The sequence below is a fragment of the Synchiropus splendidus genome, chromosome 7, assembly GCF_027744825.2.
Source record: "Synchiropus splendidus isolate RoL2022-P1 chromosome 7, RoL_Sspl_1.0, whole genome shotgun sequence".
NCBI classification, from domain to species: domain Eukaryota; kingdom Metazoa; phylum Chordata; class Actinopteri; order Syngnathiformes; family Callionymidae; genus Synchiropus; species Synchiropus splendidus.
In genome coordinates, this window is record NC_071340.1 from 28,248,533 (window position 1) to 28,267,500 (window position 18,968).

General features: G+C 45.8%; 3 protein-coding genes across 5 annotated transcripts; all 3 read left to right on the plus strand.

The window, feature by feature from the left end:
• The first annotated feature begins 179 nt into the window (after window positions 1-179).
• On the plus strand, window positions 180-5,274 carry pik3ip1 (phosphoinositide-3-kinase interacting protein 1). Its single transcript, XM_053870411.1, has 6 exons — window positions 180-434; window positions 582-692; window positions 938-1,054; window positions 2,433-2,618; window positions 2,724-2,802; window positions 3,802-5,274. The coding sequence occupies exons 1-6, from the start codon at window positions 323-325 to the stop codon at window positions 4,016-4,018; spliced, it is 822 nt and encodes a 273-aa protein (XP_053726386.1). The 5' UTR covers window positions 180-322; the 3' UTR covers window positions 4,019-5,274.
• A 741-nt stretch (window positions 5,275-6,015) lies between these two features.
• Window positions 6,016-14,012, plus strand: LOC128762811 (uncharacterized). 2 transcript variants are annotated; one of them, XM_053871331.1, is made up of 10 exons: window positions 6,016-6,269; window positions 6,451-6,610; window positions 6,671-6,791; window positions 8,587-8,732; window positions 8,800-8,939; window positions 9,128-9,290; window positions 10,978-11,071; window positions 11,133-11,211; window positions 11,280-11,347; window positions 12,656-14,012. In XM_053871331.1, the coding sequence occupies exons 2-10, from the start codon at window positions 6,562-6,564 to the stop codon at window positions 13,344-13,346; spliced, it is 1,551 nt and encodes a 516-aa protein (XP_053727306.1). In that variant the 5' UTR covers window positions 6,016-6,269; window positions 6,451-6,561; the 3' UTR covers window positions 13,347-14,012. The 2 variants fall into 2 exon arrangements, with proteins under 2 accessions (XP_053727306.1, XP_053727305.1); XM_053871330.1 differs by having other exon boundaries at window positions 6,016-6,610.
• A 124-nt stretch (window positions 14,013-14,136) lies between these two features.
• Window positions 14,137-17,643, plus strand: LOC128762813 (interferon regulatory factor 2-like). Of its 2 annotated transcripts, none has more exons than XM_053871333.1 (7): window positions 14,137-14,315; window positions 14,380-14,479; window positions 15,106-15,270; window positions 15,342-15,479; window positions 15,543-15,586; window positions 16,188-16,272; window positions 16,350-16,543. In XM_053871333.1, the coding sequence occupies exons 1-7, from the start codon at window positions 14,229-14,231 to the stop codon at window positions 16,430-16,432; spliced, it is 702 nt and encodes a 233-aa protein (XP_053727308.1). In that variant the 5' UTR covers window positions 14,137-14,228; the 3' UTR covers window positions 16,433-16,543. The 2 variants fall into 2 exon arrangements, with proteins under 2 accessions (XP_053727308.1, XP_053727307.1); XM_053871332.1 differs by adding an exon at window positions 17,604-17,643 and having other exon boundaries at window positions 14,215-14,479; window positions 16,350-16,454.
• Window positions 17,644-18,968: the final 1,325 nt, after the last annotated feature.

Below are 18,968 nucleotides of genomic sequence, written 5' to 3' on the forward strand. Positions count from 1 at the left end.
TGGCGGAGAGGAGCTGTGAAACACCAATGGCAGATGGTGGACAGCGCTCCCACAGCCACACTGGGAGAGGGAGTGACTCACACATGACTCACCAGCAGAGAGGAGTGACTGAAGACTCTTCTGTCGATCACCGCTGCCAGTGAAGTGGGGTGTGTTTAGGACCCAGGGGCGGCCACGGCTCCTCCTCCAGAGCTGTTTACTGAGAGAGCGCAGCTCCTCTCGACGAAAACAAGGGCTGGACTCCAGCGAGAGGAGCGGTGTGTCCCAGCACAGGCTCTTCCGCCCTTTAAACATAACGTTTTTGGACTTTGAAATTGGCGACATGTTTTCAGTTGCTTCACCCAGATGTCTGTACAGGAGGTTCCTGCCTTTGCAGCTGGTTTTCCTGAGTGCAGCGTTTGTGCACAGCAGCGCCTCAAATGGGGATCAACGAGGTAAATAACAACAAAAAAAAAACAAAAAACTAGTTATCTGCTACGTTAAGTCACTTTAATTTACTCCATACCCGCCTTAGTTGCATTCATCTGTGGCATAGACGCTGAAGAGGTGCTGTTCTTCTCATGTGTTGTTGTGCTCCTCAGACTGCTGGAGCTCCTCTGCTGGTGACTACAGGGGCCAAACGCAAACCTCTTCCTCTGGGCTCACATGTCTCAACTGGACCAGTGTCTCCCAGGAATACGCTCCCCAGACTGGTCAGCCCCCAGCACGAATCCACATTGCATTATAGCGCTTGTATGTGAAACATGGACAAAGACCTGGAGAGAGAAGCCGCTTTCTTGTTGAGAAGAAAATGCTCGGATTGCTGTCTCATCAAGTGTAAACACATCGACTGGATGTCCGTTAACAACCGCTGTTCTGTCCAGCTTTTGTGTTCACTGTGGTGTGATGGAGTTGTGTGAACGCTGGTGACCCAGATGTTGTTCTGCGCCTCCTGTAGGTGTGGGAGATCACAATTACTGCAGGAACCCAGACTCCTCTGAAAAACCCTGGTGCTACATCAGTGGGCCCGATGGCAACGCTCAGAAGCAGTTCTGTGCCATCCAGCCCTGCCGAGGTATGACCGAAACAAGGGTAGCTTGACTGTTGAGGAGAACAGATTCTCAGCTTTAATTGTTGAATTTTAAAGTTTTAAAATTTTTTGAAATTTGAGCTTCTCTAGTTACAAGATGCGAGTTCCCTATCAGTTTCTACTTGACCTTTTTTTAGTGTCAGTGCTGGTGATAACACAGACAGTTTGCTATCGATAGAAATGTGGTCTGATCTCGGTGCTGCCGAGTCAAGGACTGTGCTGCGAATATCAATATATCACACATCATAACGTGGAAAAGAAATGGAAATCTTTGACAAATTATTCAGTATTCCTTCCTAAGTGTTGCTACTAAGAAACACATGAATAATGACAATTTTGAATCATTGAAAAATAAAAATAATAGATAATTTGTGACACATTTCCTTTTGAATTAAGCAACAGTCAAAACTGAAGACAGAATGCTGCCGTTGGATTAGTGATACTGGTGGTTTAATATATGTACTTAACTAATATAAAAGTGTTTGTGTAGAACTTTAAAAAATCGACAATAAAGTCTGTAAAACACATTCCAAACTTGAATTTATGCCTCTACCTTATATCTCAGGCTTTTAAAGAGCAAAACAAACAATTACTGTGTAAGAATCAAATGTAAGAAGGCTTGTGTGGTAGTAGGTCAAACACTCTCAAAAACAAAGGCTTGTTGTCACGTGTCAGAAAGTTCAGTTGAAAAAAAAAAAAACCCTTCACCACTCCCCAGCATGGAGCTCATTGGTGCACGGAAATGCTCTCTCCTCGGAGACTGAAGCCAATTGGTTGCTACAGTTTATGACTGCAGAACGGGTTGAAGCCAACCTTTGGTTAGTGTTCACACAACAAAGATTCATGACTTAGGTAGTCGTCTTCAAATGTTTCATTTGGGCTTCCAACATTTGAAATTTGTTTTTAGCCTATTTCAAATATTGTATTTGCATCTGACACTTGAGGGTCATTGAAGCCACCACACTGGCTGGAACCTTTTGGTCAGTACTTCACCAGTGTCTCAGAAAAGATGTTAGTAAAGGCTGGCTTTGGATGTCACGCTTGTCTTTGAACATTGATTTTTGTGAAACAAAGGCACGTCTGTATTTTGTGGTAAAATCGGGTACATTGACGCATTACTTATGGACAAGGGCTAACAGGGCCGTGAGGCTGCTGCTCCCACCTGATGTGCCACCCTGACTTGCTGCTTCATGTCAACTGTAACGAAAAAGTTGCGTCTGGTTTTCAGTAATGTGAAACGCACAATAAGCCACCAAATCGTTTTTCAAGTCGTAGTTGTGACATACTGTGAATTTCTCCGTCATGATATCCTCAAAGTTTGCCTGGTTTTAGTCACAACTACTCTTTTTATTTCTGTCTACAGACCAAACATCAACTGCAGCAGCGTCAGATGTTCAGTCCCTCCATCGTGTAGAAGCATCCTCAGCAAGCCTTCAGACAAACAAGTCAGGATCCTCTCAGGATGAAGGTACAGCTCGGCAGTCAGTGATGGGGATCAGTCAGCGTGTTCGATCTGGCTCTAAGCAGAAGAAAGACCTTGGCATGCTTGGTGCGTTCACAATAGTCTGCTTGTTTTTTTTTGTTTGTTTTTAATAATTGTCTCTCCACACGTGTTTGACGTTTCATATGTTTGAATGAGCTGTGTCATCCCCAGGCTACATCCTAGGCAGCCTCATGATGGCCATCATCATCATCCTCGGAGCAGGAATCACCCTGGGATACTTCTATAAGAGGTCAGTGCCAACCCAAAAAGACAGGTGGATTCAAGGAAATCAGCAAAGGAAAACATCGCACAGAAGTTATGTTGTCAATTTCCAAATGCGTCGACAAAGTTGAGATTCTCTGTGACCAATAAGTTTGATTTTCTCAGCACTCGAAAGTTAGTCAAGTCAGTTCCCAGTATGTAACTTAAAGTGAGTTTGAATATAAATGTAAACTCCCTTTTTGTGAAACTACCTTGTGCGTGTAAAAAGAAAAATCTGATCTTTTCTTCCTTTAATGGCTGGAGTTGTCGTGACAATAATCCTATAATTAGAAACAAAGAAACCAAAGCTGTTTGCTGTTTTCAGACGCGCATGAGAAATTCCTGTACACACTGGCAATGTTTTGGCCAGAGTCAGCTGTTGTGTTCTTTCCTGGATGATTGTGTTGTTTGCTTCCATGCTCACCCTCTTTGCCACCACATGCTCAGCTGAACATGGCCGCAGTGAATGCACTATTTTAAGCTCATGGATCACACATGCAGTCACAGGAAATCAGACAGTGTGTCTCAAAGTTGTGCTGGAGGATCTGATTGAGTTTTTGAGCAAACCTCTGTAGTTGCGATGTATTGCAGCCTGTGGTTCACTGTTTCAAATTGAATGAGCGTTGCAAGGGTTGTTTCGCTTCGTAGTCAGCAATCTGTTCTGCGCCAGACTCTTCAACTGGCAGGAACCGGATCCTCCTGACCCCCTTCCACGCCCCCATATGTTCAGCGCTTCAGCCAGACATTGGTAGATAAATAGTGGCTGCTAGGACAATGTGACAGGACTAAGATTATAATTGTAGTACTTCGACAAGGACTTTGTTTCCTGTTTGTGCAGAATGACTTCAGGGAACACCAAAGCAGACAGAGTCGTGTTTTGTCTCCAGTTCAGTTCCAACTCAACAAGTTCCAACAAAAGTCATCAGAGCCGTCTTGTGTGCTGTCACCTCGGCTGTGATTTGACCAGCGAATGGTGTTGTGTGTTCAGGGGACGCGACATGAAGAAGCAGCACGAGCAGCGGAGGCAGGAGCGGGAGATGCAGAGGATCAACCTTCCTCTGTCGGCCTTCGCCAACCCCACCTGTGAGCTGGTGGACGAGAACACCATTGTCATCACTGCGCAGCATGAGCCCACCCCAGTCAAGGAGGAGGCGGACGGCGCTGATCCTCTCATGGGTCAGCAGGCTGGTACCCCAGGAGCATGAGCTCTTCCCCTCCCGGGACTCAAGTATTGTTTTTCTTCCTGGAGGCACTGTCTCTTCTCTTATCTTAGTGAGAAGGACATGTTTGCTCCCAAACACCTTCCTCTTCCTGCCATGTGTCATGTTTCTTTTCATGTTTTCAAAACAAGACACACAAAGGACACTGGTGACGACAACAAGCCGTCATTCACCTCCATGTGGAAGGTCTCTAAAAACTGTACATGTCAGCCAAAAAGCTCTCACCTGCCCATCAGTGTTTGAGTAGTCTGGGCTGGTTTTGCTTTCCAACGGTGTCATGTGACGTTCTTTAAGTGCAGGTGCTCGCCACGTGTGCTGACCAGAGTGTGTGAGGAGACAACTTGGTCTGTTGCCCTTGATATACTGCACCCCTCTTGTCTGACATAATCACTAGCTGACTCGACCAAAGATTTTACTCTGTTTACTGTCTGACACCTGAACCGTTATAGAAGTGCTAGGAATATTTTGAAGGATCACAGGTGAAGTAACTGAAGGGCCAACGAGAGCACCCCTCCCCCAGGTCTTTAGCTGGATCTGATTAATGTTTACGCTCATATTTCATTGGCCAAATGGGGCTTGGCTCAGGAAATCAAGTTGTATATAATGTTACATCTTGTAACCAAGGGATGATGCTCAAAAACAAGGATGCAAAATAAAACAATTAAGATGCAATGCAAGCATAAATGTGGTGCCAGAAGCTGTTTAACATCGCCGTACTGTGCAGTATATCTGGGGTCAGGGAGACACAAGTGTGTGTCACCATTCACCTCTGACAGGAAGAGGGATTCACCTGAGTTTTGAACTCAAAAGGCCTTAGCATGATATTATTGAATGTATTCTTCTTGCTTTGTACATACTTCTGAGTATTGCTGTTGAGAGACCCAGTATGTCGTGAGCAGACACATGGAGGACGCCAGTGTTTCTTTCACAGGTTAAGGAGTGACAGGACTTGTCTCAGGACGCATGAGAGACGTGAGGTAGTCCTCAGGAAATCGTGGTGCCTACAAGATTCTTCTATTGTTATTATAAGTTTGGACTTCTCAGGAGTCAACAAGGTGGAAGAGTGTTGTTCATATAAAAGCATGCACTGCAGTATTTTTGCATCTTTTAAGAGGAAGACATCAACTGTAATGTCAGTCACTTGATTTTGTTTTTTTTGTCTTGCATCACTCCAGATGTTTCTGTGAATGGATCGACATCAGTGCTGTTACCAGTTCTTTTCATTAAAGTGCAAAAAAGAATTTTGGTGATTATTTGAAAAATCGCACCTAACTAAACAATGTGACAGCCGGCCTTTATGCAAAATGACTTCATACAACTTGTCCTTGGACCATGTGAACATCAAGAAAGGAAGTTGGATTTTTCTTTTTAGCTTTGCCTGTGTGGTGAGCAGCTCAGAGCAGGAGGAGCAGCCAACACCACCAGAAGTGGAGCAGATATGGGAGTGATATGGGAAGTGAAAGTACAATGCTGACTCTTGTGATTGGGATGGCTTTAGGCTATGTCCAGTCAGGGACAGGGTTATGGTTTAGGGATTGTGCGCCCCAGTACAAAAAGAATAAACAGGTCAGGTCACGACCAGGATCAGGGAACGTGGATGCACTCCTCACTGAGGCACTCACATCTCTTCCTTCGCTGAGGTAGTGTAAGGCTGAGGGTGAACTCAAGCCCTAACCCTCACCCTTCTTTCACTCCCAGTCATGTAGCTGGGTTACTTACCAAACACCTAGTTGACACTTCCTTGGCTTGTCAATAGTTTCACTTTTGACAATCTTTTCCAGGATGTGGAGATGAATACAGATGAATATGTCATATTAGCCTGTGTTCTGTGCAGAACGTTTGACAACCCATCAGTGAAAATCTCCGAGCAGCAGGTGAAAGGTTTGGGAAGGAAGTTGCATGCAGGAGACCGCAGACGCCTGTAGGGGGCGCCGGAGGCTCAAACAGAGGGATGGCACTGCTCAGCGGAGAGCAGGACTCTACCAAGTCTCCTCTGGAAAAAAGGGAGCTCGGAGCTGACGTTATCGCTGTGACAAAAGTGGACGTTAAAGCTACAGTTGATGACTTTGGAAAAACCGTGTCGTTACCTCCGTCTCCTGCGGCTTCCCCCCTCTGGCTTTACGGCGACTTGCGGGGAGGAGAGAGGCGCAGGAGAGCTCTTCCGCTTGCATCAGTCCAACGGCACAGGACTCTCTGCAGATGACCCCAGCGGCCAAGTGCGGATCATTCGCTCCAGGTCAGCTGGAGCCATGAGCGCTGTGTTGTCTGGACATCGACAGGAACGATACACACTTTCAAAATAAGGCGCGTCTCTTCACATGAGTTGCTGAAGTGACGCTGCCGCCTGAGCGCTAGGGAACTTTTATTTTCGCAATGCGTCAGTCAAATACACAAGATCCGTTTTCACTTGTGCGCAGTTACACGGAAGAAACGGGAGTCAGCGTTTCCTCGGAACCCAGCCTGCTGCTTCTCAGGAAGTCACGCACGAGACGTTGTTCCATGTCGATGGTTCAGACAGAGGGTTCGACATGCTGATTCTCCTGGGGATCTTCGGGGCCATGGCGAGCGCAGTGGCCGGTATGTCACTGAGAAGGTGTCTTTTACCTTCGGCGGCTAATTGTCCTATTTTGACGACAGGGAATAACTCGTGGCTCAAACTGGATTGTACCAACGACTTTGAAGAATTGATGACTTGTTACTTCGAGGCTGACAACTGCACGAAACACAGCGTTTCTCTCCAGGGAAACGACGGCCACAAGTAAGTGTAGTAGAGATTTCATCAGTGGTAAATACCGGAGTCAAGCCCGCACCAAAACGAAACTCCGCAATCCCACAGTGCTCGTGTAATGCGAGTATTACGGTAAGGCCAAAACGGAGTGATTTGAAAGTAAAATCCAACTCATTTGGTCCCGTGAAAGACACCCAGGAAGTTAGAAGTCAATTTCACGTGTCATTTCATAGTAAAAGCCTTTTGAAAACCCTGCTTATTGAATGTGGATGTGTCCATATTTATAACACTATTTTGGAGAATTCCTTAGGATGACCACTGTTCCACTGGTCTAGACTCGAACTAGAGCATCTCTAGAAGAGAGGTAGACTAGGTGACGTCAGTAGATCGCACCAGAGTAAATCAGCGGTCACCCCATCGACATGAGTTTTGCAACCGGCTCTCACTTGACACATCATTGTTCAGTATCGTTCACAGATTACGGACTCACTTTAGTGAGGGTGTGTGCGCGGGTCTGAGTGCTCCCTGTACCGCTGTACTTGTAGTGACCTTATGCTTTTAAGATTAAGCCTCAATTTGAGGATTGTTGCATCCGTTCTTGTGAGAGACTGGGCAAAGTATGAAAGTCAAGGCCTCTCGACGTATCGCCAGGATAAGGTGTGATTCGCTGTACTGAGGCTTCACGACACATACTCGGCCTTGACTGCAGTCAGGGCTTCACTGACAATGTAAAATGCCCACTTCTATCACTCTGAGCTCTGCTTGGCCATCGCGAGCGGAACTATACGCACCACAAAACCGGCAGCTGTAGACAGAAATCATTCTTTAAGTTCAGCAAATTATCTAGTGGTGTGATTGGCTGGAGTCAGGCTGGCGCAGCACAGCAGGCGGCGACTGCGGGGCCGGACACTGCGGGAAATCTCGCACAATGTAAACTGCCTTTAAGGTGCATCTGGACTCATTTGTGAAACAAGAGGAACACGTTGCTTGTGTATTGTAATATTCATACGTGATTATATAACCCTAGAATGAAGACGGGCACATGAACGGTCACCTATTATCTTGGAATCGAGGGTCCTGAGGAATGTCAATGAAAATGTGGAACAACGTGCTGACGGAATGAAAAGACTTGAGGCTCTGGACTGGATCTGATTTTTCACAGCAAGCAGGAAATAATTTGTGTATGATTGTGTACGAGTGCCATGTAAATAAATAGGTCGTAAGAACTTGAAAGTTACAGAGTACTTCCTCGTATTAGGACGTAGCTCTCCTCAACAGGAATGGAACAGCTCACCCAAGTGCTAGTAAGAGAGATAGCAACTTGAATTCAACTGACGATTGAAAAAATGCACATAGAAATGCCTTTCATTTGACTCCACATGAAATATCATTTAATTATCAGCTTCTATGCAATTTCGGAGAGTTTCTTTATATTTAAACAAAATGTATAATTTAACAAACGAAATAGTTTTAAAACAGCTTAATTTAATATATATATGTTAATTTTTATATATAATATGTATATAAATAACAAAGTCAATAGTCGCCGGTGGCTCTCTCATTTCTGTCGAGTTGCAGTTCAGTGTCACTCGCAGTAAGTTCCCAACCATGTGGTCGCACCACACCAACATCTCTGTCTGTGTCATTTGTTTTGCTGTGCACAAGCTTTAGATGTGCTTGTAACGCCGCGTCTGGCTTGTTGTTCCAGCAGCAGTCACAGGTCTCACATATAGGAGACATTGGTTTCCATTGTGGATTTGGTTGGACACATAAAACTTTTCACTCTGCAAAGAAGACACCAAAGTGTCCCTTGTCTGCTCCACAGACGGTGTGAGGCCCAGCGATGTTCCTCTGGAAGCTGCTGCTGCTCGTTTCACATCAACCCAATTTATGGAGAACATCATCAAGTTTCAGTGTGGAGAGAGCGAGAACAGCTCCTCCAAACCAAAGACATCAGCATCAAAAAGAGCGGTGAGTCTGGAGGTAAAAATACCAGCTCTGACAAGGAGAATCATCTCATAATTTTTGCCTTGAGCAGTTAAACCCAGGCCACCAAGGAACGTGTCAGTGACTGAGTCCAACGGGATCTTTCAAATCTTGTGGAAAAACAGCGGCAAGGAATCTTTGCTCAAGAGTCTGAGGCCCCAGGTGCTTTACCGTGACGGCGAAAGCCAGTGGGTATGGAACCCTCTCCTTCCTTTACCTGGTGTTGACAAGTGACTGAGTACGTGGCCAACAAGAAGCTGCTGTGACTCTCATCACTTGCCACCTTGTTGAGTGTTTTGTCCACTGGTGATTGTAGGTTTGAATGTTAATATGATTAGCACTCGCTGTGGAAATGAACTTCACCTTGTTTCGATTTTTAGGAAAATGCAAGCTGCCTGCTGTCAACCATCAACCAACATTCTGTCTGTGAAATGCGGGGGCAGGGCTTGAAACCCAGTTCCCGATACTGGGTCCGTGTGAGAAGTGTGTCCAGCTGGAGTGGTCTCTACAGCAACTGGAGTCAGGAGGTCCACTTCAACTCATGTGAGTCCACAGATTCAGGCCGTGTCACCAGCCGAGTCTTCCCATAATACTGAGACAACTCAACATGAGCAGGGCCATTTAGGTGTCACTGCCACGGTTACAAAAGATCCTGGAGGAAACCCTGTAAGAGTACCCCGGAGCTCATTCAGCAACAACTGTTCGTCTTATTGTAAATAGTGAATCAATATCTGGTGCTAAACGTCACCTGAACAAATGGTGTCAGTGTGACCAAACCATGTTCATCCATTTGTGGGTAACTGCACCAAACGATGACACGCTGCCTGCTGTTCCTTCATGGACAACCTTTTAACTGCTGCAGAATATTGTCTTGAAAGATTCATTGTTTTTATCTGTGAGAGGGAGGAGCTTATTTTCGCCCTTCCTCAACACGGTGACTCTGGATGATAAAGACGATGTGAATTTGCGGTCATTTCTGGCAAACACACTCACGTAGGACCGTTCCGTAGCCTTTACATGTGTCTTGGCGAACCGCTCACACACAATGAAGGGGAATTTCCAAAGACCCGTCCTGGATGTGAACTTGAATTTCGCTGAGATTTTACCAAGTTCTAAAACGTAACTCCTCTTGGATGAATGAAACGGAACCTTTTGGTGTGCACAACTACAAAGAGGCAAAAGTATAGGAACTGAGGGAGTGAGACGGAGCACCTGAACTCAAGCATACGGTTACATTATAAAATGCAGTTTCTAGCCACATGCGAGTCAGTTTTATTTTTTATTTCACACCAGTCTTTATCATCCTTGTCATTGATTGATGTTACTGATGAGTTGAAACCGGAAGTGTTGTGCTCAATTCATGGGTGAGAGTTAGAGCCTCGGCTTTAGACGCAGCTTGATGGCAGCTCACTTGACCCCGAGTCTCAGCTCTGGAGCTGAACCTCACCAATTCCAACTTCAGACTAAGCTGTTTAAATGCATTTTATAAGTCTGATGTCCGCTGGACTACAGCAATGATATGGTCTTCTGGGCTGCCATGTAACCATGCTCACTGACAAGTAAAAGTGAGTCAAGCCTCCGCACCACAGGTGGCTGAGCCGATGATGTTAAATACCCATGTGATTTAGTGGGTGCTTTGACCTGCATCTGGAAACAACTCTTTCATGCTGCTGAAATTCATCTACTGATGCCAGGTAAAGGGTGTGAAAGAGGCTGGAGAGACTTTCCGCATGCGATCCAAGATCAACCTCACCTTTCTGTTTCAGTCACTTAGCACCCAGACTGATTTTTGAGAACGATGTGGAGCTTAACAAGTTCCAGGCTTAAACCACCATACTGATCATGGCTAACCAAGACGGCTTTGAAATTATTTTATACCAAATGTTTATTACTAAAGTGACAAGCTGGTGGTTCCAGACAGGCTTCGTCTGATGACTTCTTTAGTTCAGTAAAAACTCATTTGTTTTCATAAGAAGACAACACTTCAAGTGAAGCGTGCACCGAATATAAATGAGTTTCATCAAGGCAGGTCTGTGCTAGAAAGTGCATAGCATGATGTCATCCACAAGATGTGTTTCCTCATGCATTTGACAGGTTTATCTGAAGAGTCATTTGGACATGAAAATGAAAACATGACTGTATGAAAGTGCATGGTGAAGTCACCAGAAGGTGGCAGCCGAGGTACCTGACACTGCGCTCACAGGAGACTGACAGGAGTCCTGTGTTCCAGCTGCCTCTGCTGATGTCCAGCTGACTTGGATGGTGATCGGTCTCAGTCTGAGTGTTGTCATCACCATTGCTGCTACATACTGGTGCTACTTGCAGTAAGTCCAGTGGAACCCTCCTCAGAAGTCATCCAGTCGTAACGCCTCAATTTGGTTTCAGGATCAGAAACAGGTGGTGGGACTCTGTGGGCGACTGCAAAAACTCCAGCCTTTTCAATCTGACAGCACGGGACCACAATGTGAGGCTGTTACGTTGGAAGCGTCACCGAAGAGTAGTCAGTAACCTTGTGTTGTGTGTGAACTGCAGCTGCTGAATCCAGAGCGGCCAGTCATCGTCAACCTCTGCGCAGAGCCTCGGTCCCAAATCAGTAGCTGGTCTGTTCTCATTCTTTCTCCATCCTTCTTGCCTCGGTTGCTCTAAAATGAAGCTTGAAAGAAAATGTTGGTCACATTTGTGCTCTGACTTTCCCTCCCCTCATCAGTGATCTGCATTAATGTGAACGATAAATGTATGATATGTAACTGGATGTCTTCCTCTCCTTCTTTTTAACCACCTCCCTAACATGTCTCTCTCTCTCTGATCTACTGCTCTTTGATCTTGTCCTTCCTGGTCCTGGTTCATGTCTCGTCTGTCGGCTCCGAGGGTGCGATCATACTAAGGCCATTTCATCTGTGCCATGCTATTGTCAGAAGCATCCCCCTCAGGCCTGCGGTCACACGCCTCGAACTGCTTCGTCGTCACTCTGAATGCTGTAAAGTGCCTCACATGTAACGTCATCATTAATGACTTTTTGTTTCTGCGTCCGCGCAAGTCAGTTGCTCAATGGAGAGTGAATGCAATGACACGGTGGCGATGACATTTTTCTTCTTCCTCTTTCAACACTTTTTTCGAAATAGTCCGCAGCAATGGCAGAAGTCACTGACTACACTTCCAATCCAAGCCATTTAGTCAGAAATTCTTTCTTCCTAGTACAGACTCCACCCTACTCTCTTACACACACACAACCGTACCTTCATCATTTCTGTGTTCAATGATCCGAACGTAAGACAGTATGGTTGATAATCTGACTGAATAGAATAGTTGAGTGTATGAGTTTGAAGGGAGTTTCAGAAGGGAGTTTCAATCCCTTTCTGTCTGGAGACAGAATCCTTGGTGTAAAGTCCCCTTTGTTTCAGATCTTCTCTCTCAACCATGCATGGTAGCAGTTCTCACTACTGTCCTTAAGAGCTTATCTTTCACTGTAGCTGCTACTTCTCTGTCACAGGTCAAACTTGAAAGTCATCCCTAATCTGCCAGCACTCTCCTCTGCACCTCCTTAAATCTCTGTCCATCACTGTGACTGACTTCATACTTTTTTTTTTCAAAAATTCAATGACAATAGCAAACAAGGATGAGCCTAGACATGAGCAACAGACATTGATAAAATTGGCCTGTTGAAAGACGGCGTTAGCATCTGCTGTCAGAAATGGGTTAGGTTTTTTTTAGCAATGAAAACTGCGTTTTACTGGATTTGTTTGAAATTCACAAAGCAATGTAAACACACACCTGGTCCAAAACGGTACAATGGGGGCAAACAAGTGAGGGATCAGGAATGAAGTCATGGGAAGGTCAGTCAGGACCAGGGCCCTCAGATGAAGCTGACCTCCTTATTGGCGTCTCTCTCATCTTTGATATGTGTTCAGGTCGCAGTACTCCGAGAAAGGTGGCGTTGGCCTTCCCAGTCCTTCAAGCTGCAGCAGTACCTGCTCCAGTGGGCCGTCAGACACTCACTCGATTGGGCCTGTGGACGTCCTGGCCAGATTCCAGGATGCTCTCCGCAAAGATCTCTTTGGCTTCAACCTCAAGCCGCAGAACGAGGTCCCGGATGTGAGCCGCTACGGTTCCTATGGTGTAGCGATGCAGGAGTTCAACCCTGGTCTGGTTGATGTTGAGAGCAGAACATACTCCATCCATCCCCCAAACAGTTGGGGCCCATCGCATAATATGACTGGCACCAGTTCTGAGATGATCCCTTTTGTCCACCATGATGTTGGGTCGACCCCATCACTGTTCGAGGGTGGTGACGCGCTCACCACTAGTGGACACTCCCATGCGCAGTCACAACCAACCGTCTGTAACAACGTCTTTACCGTGCCACACTCCGACCTCCTCTCTCCTGCAGAAGAGGGCTACCAGGCTTTCCAGACTTTGATGGACAGGTCAAGTGCTCCACCTGTGACGGAAGTCCAGGTGAATACCACTATGTCTGCAGACCATCTGCTAACACAGAACTCTGTCCAGAGACCGTTCCTCTCCCTGATCCACACGGCCAACTCTCCATCTGTGGTCCTGGTTAGTGGGTATCAATCTGTGCCTGCAAACTCATGTGTGTGATATGGCTTGGACTTTGATGTTGTTTTCTGGGTCAAACACAGGACACAAAACTCGGCATGGTGTGAATTTGAATGTGCATGAATCATGGTGATGCTCAGAGGAGCTGTTTGGCCCAGGTTGGGAGCAACGCTTCCATTTGTCAGGGCCACGTAACTGTGCATACAAATGCAGTTCACCACCGCTGGTGTGACAGCTATGAATGGATCTTGGTGTCTGGAAAACCTCTCTGGAATTCTGAACCATTAAACCATATGATCACTGTATTAGTTAGCTAGGGACTTTCTCTTGTTGGGAATTTCTCTTCGGTCAATAAATAAAATATCTGTCTATCAATAAAGTATCTATCTATCTATCTATCTAGATGGCCATACATACATAACCACTGCTTAGTCCTCTTCATGGTGCTGGGCAAACTTAACATTTACTCTGAACCAAACTAAAACCCAAGTACCATAACCTATGTATTTAGTAGTTTTAGCCCTCAGAATGAGACCGGCCAAAATGTCCACACTCTGTTGATTCTCTTCTGTTTCATAGAATTGAAATAAATCAAATGGTCCTTTTTGTGGAGGCATTTCATTGACTTTCATGCTTTCCCCCGCCTCTCCCACACTAAACCTAACCATCCAAAACACATGGCTAACCTCAAACTGAAACCCCTATCCTATAATGACCCAGCTATTTTGAAGTTTAAGTTCTCAAACTGAGGCTTAACCCTATTAGGACCAGCTAACGGGCCTCAGAATGAGGTGCGCTTCCAAGAATTGGTCAATACACGTATAGCTGTACGAGTTTCCGCGTGCACACACACCCTCCCTCTCACACACACACGGTACCGCCCCCACACTCGGTGCCCGTGCACAAGAACACCTGAGAATAAAGATGGAGCGACGCCGGCTGAGGATGAGACAGTGGCTGGAGGAGCAGATCAACTCTGGCTGTTACCCAGGGGTCACATGGCTGGACAAGGTGACACTTGTGCCACATGCCTGCTCCTCCAAATTTGGTTCATGGTGTGTTTTGTGCCGGTCAGCTGGAGAAGGTTTTCCAGATCCCGTGGAAGCACGCTGCTCGTCACGGATGGAGTCTGGACCGGGATGCAACACTGTTCCAGAGCTGGGCTGTACACACTGGTGGGTACTTGGCTCTCCTTCATAGTCAGCGGCACATGGTGAAACTCTTCCATGGCGACGTTGGAACAGAGACAGTTTTGAAGCCAAGTCAATGCCATGAATGCTCCTGTTCAGAGGCTGATGGGGCTCATGTAGCCACTCCCTTAGATGGCTATCTGGAATCCCACGTACAAGTCTGTCCTTTATCATGGACTTTTTCATTCTCCATGGTCTTAGTCAGCGTCATTCCGTCTCCGTCAGCAAACAGCACATTTTTATATACTGTATTATAAACACTTGCTTCTTGTCACTCGGCTCGTTGAGGACTATTGCCGACGGGTACGAAGCAAAGCATGCTGAAATTCTCGGATGTTGCGGCTGCTCTTTCTCTCCTGTGGTGTATGAGCTGTGTGACTAGCCTGCTTCACTTGCTTGCCCTCATTGCTGATGTCCCTTCAAGCCTTCCGACAGCACCTCTTCCTTCTGTTGTTGGTTCATCATAAACACGTCTTTACTTTCGGGGGATGTTAGAAGGAAGACTTTATCTTCATCAGCGAGTAAAAAGGCCAAATTAAACAGGTCAAATTTCTCTGGCCAATTATTATTATTGGTCCATTCCCTTACATCGGCCTGGTTTTTCCCTTCAGGACGATATCGACCTGGAATAGACAAACCAGATCCTAAGACATGGAAAGCCAACTTCCGATGTGCCCTCAATTCTCTACCGGATGTCGGTGAGCTTCGGGAGCTGAGCCGTAAAAGAGGCAGTGATGCCTGCAGAGTTTACAAGATGCTTCCCCGCTTTGAGCGTCGTAAGACCGCTTGAGGATTTGACCACAAATTCTGACTAGGACATGACCTCATCGTCCTCTTCCTCCGTTAGAGCATCCACACTCCAGGCGCCAGCGGGGGCATCCAGCCAGCGAGGAGGTGTGTTCCCAGGCGGAGAGTTGGTCATCAGTGTTCCGTGGTGAGACGGTGACCGGAGCAGAGCTTTGGCTGGGTGGAGACCACACACTGGGTCAGGCCCTGGCAGGGAGCCCGTCTCCTCGATGCTGAATTGACCAGTGTTTTTGTGTTTCAGGGTTCTGGGAACTGCTTGAGCATGAGCGGGACCATGTCTTTGAGGTACCACTGTGTTCGGTCTGGTTTTCATAATACTTTGTAATGTGTCATAGAATAGTCCAATAAATGTCCAAAAATGGTGACAGCAAAGAAAACGTGTTCACCGCTGGCTTCTGCTGAGTCGGTGTCTGGTGTGAGCTCAAGTTTGGCGATTCATCATCTTCTCACTCCGACCTGTTGAAACTTGATTCTTAGCCTTTTTTTAAAAATATTTTATTCAACACACTCAGGCCAATGAAGCAAGCATTGTGTTCCCTGACATGGAGCTGAACTCAGGAAGCATAAGTTGATTTATTACAGGGGTTTGGTTGTTTAATTTCTTTTAGAAGGTCAAGTGTTTTACTACTTCAGATGCTCGTCGGGCAGCAGTTAGATGCAACAATGGTGAACAACAAAACCTTCCCAACATCCAGAAGGAACATCTTAACACAGCAGCATTTAATCACCCGTGACAGACAGACGCACAGACAGGCACATAATCCTTGGTCAAGGTCATTTATTATGATGAAAAGACACGGTGCACACTAACGATAACCTCAACTCAGAAGTTGTGGGATTAAGACCTGTTTACAAAGACAAATCTTGATGTGTTTCTGTGCTGCAGACAGCAGACTACCATGCCAAGGCTGAGCTGTGGGGCCAGAACAGAGGGTGGTCCCGGGCAAGTGCACCATGGGAGCACTGGGACTGTGTGTGTCGCCTTTATATAAATCATTCGCTGGTCACAGGATTGCAGTCTAGTGACACTTCATTTTGTATTCCACAGGCGATGTCACAGCTCCACCATGTTGTGAAACTTTGCACCCGAACCACATCCTGGACCAGGCTGACTCTTCCGCCAGCATGTAGCCTCGCAGTGCTGGAGTGATCTGTGTGTAGTTAAGATCCTGTTCCCCGCCACGCTGAAGCTTGGTTTTCACAGCTCACATGTTCAAACCGTCTCAAACGACAATAAAATTGTAGGAGCAAGTCTGGCTTGGCGTCGGGTCTGGGATGGTTTTGAGCACCTCCATGTTGCGCAAAATGGAATGAACCTTAAGTGCAAAAGTCCCAATGAAACCCTTTCTTGTTCCACTCACTAACACCATGAATACCACAACAGAGGGCAGAGCACAGTGAGGCAGAAACTGTGGCGTTAGGTGAGTAAATATAGGCATTTCCCAGTGCACCAGGCGGATTTTTTAGTATTTTTGTACCTTCTAGTCAGGCTAGAAGGCGGTGCACGGTGATGCCGGAAATTTTGGCTCTTTTTAGAGAACCAGCTCGTTCGGCTCCCAAACGGCTCCTCAGATTTTTTTTGTTGCTTTAATCAATATATTACCAATAATAATGTAACATTGTGCACAAAATGAATTAATAATTATTGAAAAAATGTATTATACTACTATATTATAATAACCTTTATTTTTTCACTCTACAGTGAACTTATATCTAATTTAAACTTTTAACTTTTTTATACTAAGCAACTTTAAAGTCAAGCAACACAGAATCCCTGAAAAACACACGACACAACAAAATGTGAATTTAAAAAATTTACTTTTCAGTGCAACAAAAAATAAACTATGAAAATGAACTATGAACTATGAAGGATTAGGGTTAGGGATTAGAGTCGGGGTGGAAGTTATGGCTGGTGGTTGAGTTACGTTTGGTTAGGATTTTTGTTATTTTTGTACCTTCTAGTCAGGCTACAAGACAATCTTGAGGTGCTGGACCCATCCGGGACCCAGCATACCAGGCCCTCCGCTTTCCACTCCAGTTAGGGTTAGGGTTAGGGTTAGGGTAGGGTTAGGGTTAGGGTTAGAGGTTAGGGTTAGGGTTAGGGTTAGGGTAGGGTTAGAGGGTTAGGGTTAGGGTTAGGGTTAGGGTGTTAGGGTTAGGGTTAGGGTTAGGGTTAGGTTAGGGTTAGGGTTAGGGTTGGGTTAGTGTTAGTGTGAGGGTTAGGATTTCGGTTCCGGGGGTTCAGTTTGTAGCACGGGCCTACTGGTCCCCGAGCACCTATATATTATTTGTTTTATTGCAGCTGGTGGATGATGGAGCGAGAGGAGAGAGAGAGACGGATGAAGACATATGGAGTGGCTAGGTCCAGGTGGCGGTGATGGAGCAGGGATGGCGGGGTGGAAGATGAGACCCTGGTGGATCGGCTGCTGTCCATGTGGGGCGGTGCTGAAAGGTGGTGCTGGAAAAAAACAGTGCTCAAAGGTTTTTAGAGTTTATTTTTCGTTGAGACCCCCTGGTGTTCTTGATTGTAGCCTGTTTATCCATTTTATCTCTTGGTATTTCCTTGTTTTGCTGGTCCAGTTTTTGTTTCCCTCCAGGCCTGTAATAGTGAAGTCTGGAGTCTGGTGGCTGCGGAGGTGAGTGTAGAGGGTGGTGGTCAGTCCACCTTCCCTAGCTCTGTAAATGTGTTGTTTTAAGCGGGTGAGTATGGAGTGTTGTGTTTCGCCTATGTAGATATGTTTGCATGTTGAACAGATTATTGCATAAATTATGTTAGTGGAGTGGATGTTGTATTGGTGTGTGATGACTGCAGATTTTTTGGTATGTATGTTATGGATTGTTTTGAGGTGTTTGTATTTGTTGTGTTGTGGTGTTTTGGTTGGGGGTTTGTTTTCTGAAAATTTGGATCTTATGAGCAGTTTATGTAGGTTTGTATTTTTTCTATAGGCTAACAGTAAACGGGAATTTTGTAATGTATTGTATTGTTGTTGGGTATTGTGAAAATTGGTTTTGATTTGGTGTAAGACGGATGCGTTTTGAAGGGAGAAGGTGGAGATCAAGGGGATTATGGAGGTTGGTTTGTTTTGTGTTTGTTGCGGGGGGGTGGGTGATGTTATTGAGGTGGTGGTGGGATCCACGGGACCCACCTGGGAACCAGAGGGCGTGGATGAGTGAGGGGGAGAGAGGGCCGCTAAGGTGCTGTTTTTAATGGACCGGAGGTATCGTTTACTGTAGTGTCTTTGGGTTTGGAGTGAGTGAAAGAGTGTTTTTATTGCCTGGTTTCTGTCGGTGGTGGTGGAACATATTCTATGGAAACGGATGATTTGTGATTTGATGATGCCCTTAAATGTGTGTTTGGGGTGATAGCTGGATTTGTGGAGGAGAGAGTGGGTGTCTGTGTTCTTGAAGTAGACTTTGGTGAGAGGTCGTTTAACAGGACTGGAATGGTTGTTATTGAAAAAAACTGTTGTATCTAGAAAATCTATTTGTTTTTGGTCAATGGTGTATTTTATTTTTATGGACGGGTGGTGGTTGTTTAAGGTGTTAATGAAATCGTGAAAGAGGGGTAGGGTGTGAGCCCAGGCCCCAATGATGTCGTCCAGGTAGCGGAAGTAGAAAAGTGGTTGGAATTGGCATTTTTGTAAGGCACCTCTCTCCCACTCACTCA

Excerpts from the sequence above, each read along its gene's own strand:
- LOC128762813 (XM_053871333.1), top strand. The coding sequence starts at position 14,229 with ATGGAGCGACGCCGGCTGAGGATGAGACAGTGGCTGGAGGAGCAGATC. Across the intron at positions 15,480-15,542 it reads GGGTGGAGACCACACACTGG|GGTTCTGGGAACTGCTTGAG; the intron begins GTCAGGCCCTGG and ends TTTGTGTTTCAG. Across the intron at positions 16,273-16,349 it reads ACCATGGGAGCACTGGGACT|GCGATGTCACAGCTCCACCA; the intron begins GTGTGTGTCGCC and ends TGTATTCCACAG.
- pik3ip1 (XM_053870411.1), top strand. The coding sequence starts at position 323 with ATGTTTTCAGTTGCTTCACCCAGATGTCTGTACAGGAGGTTCCTGCCT. Across the intron at positions 693-937 it reads GGAATACGCTCCCCAGACTG|GTGTGGGAGATCACAATTAC; the intron begins GTCAGCCCCCAG and ends CGCCTCCTGTAG. Across the intron at positions 2,803-3,801 it reads CTGGGATACTTCTATAAGAG|GGGACGCGACATGAAGAAGC; the intron begins GTCAGTGCCAAC and ends TTGTGTGTTCAG.
- LOC128762811 (XM_053871330.1), top strand. The coding sequence starts at position 6,562 with ATGCTGATTCTCCTGGGGATCTTCGGGGCCATGGCGAGCGCAGTGGCC. Across the intron at positions 11,072-11,132 it reads ACATACTGGTGCTACTTGCA|GATCAGAAACAGGTGGTGGG; the intron begins GTAAGTCCAGTG and ends ATTTGGTTTCAG. Across the intron at positions 11,348-12,655 it reads CGGTCCCAAATCAGTAGCTG|GTCGCAGTACTCCGAGAAAG; the intron begins GTCTGTTCTCAT and ends ATATGTGTTCAG.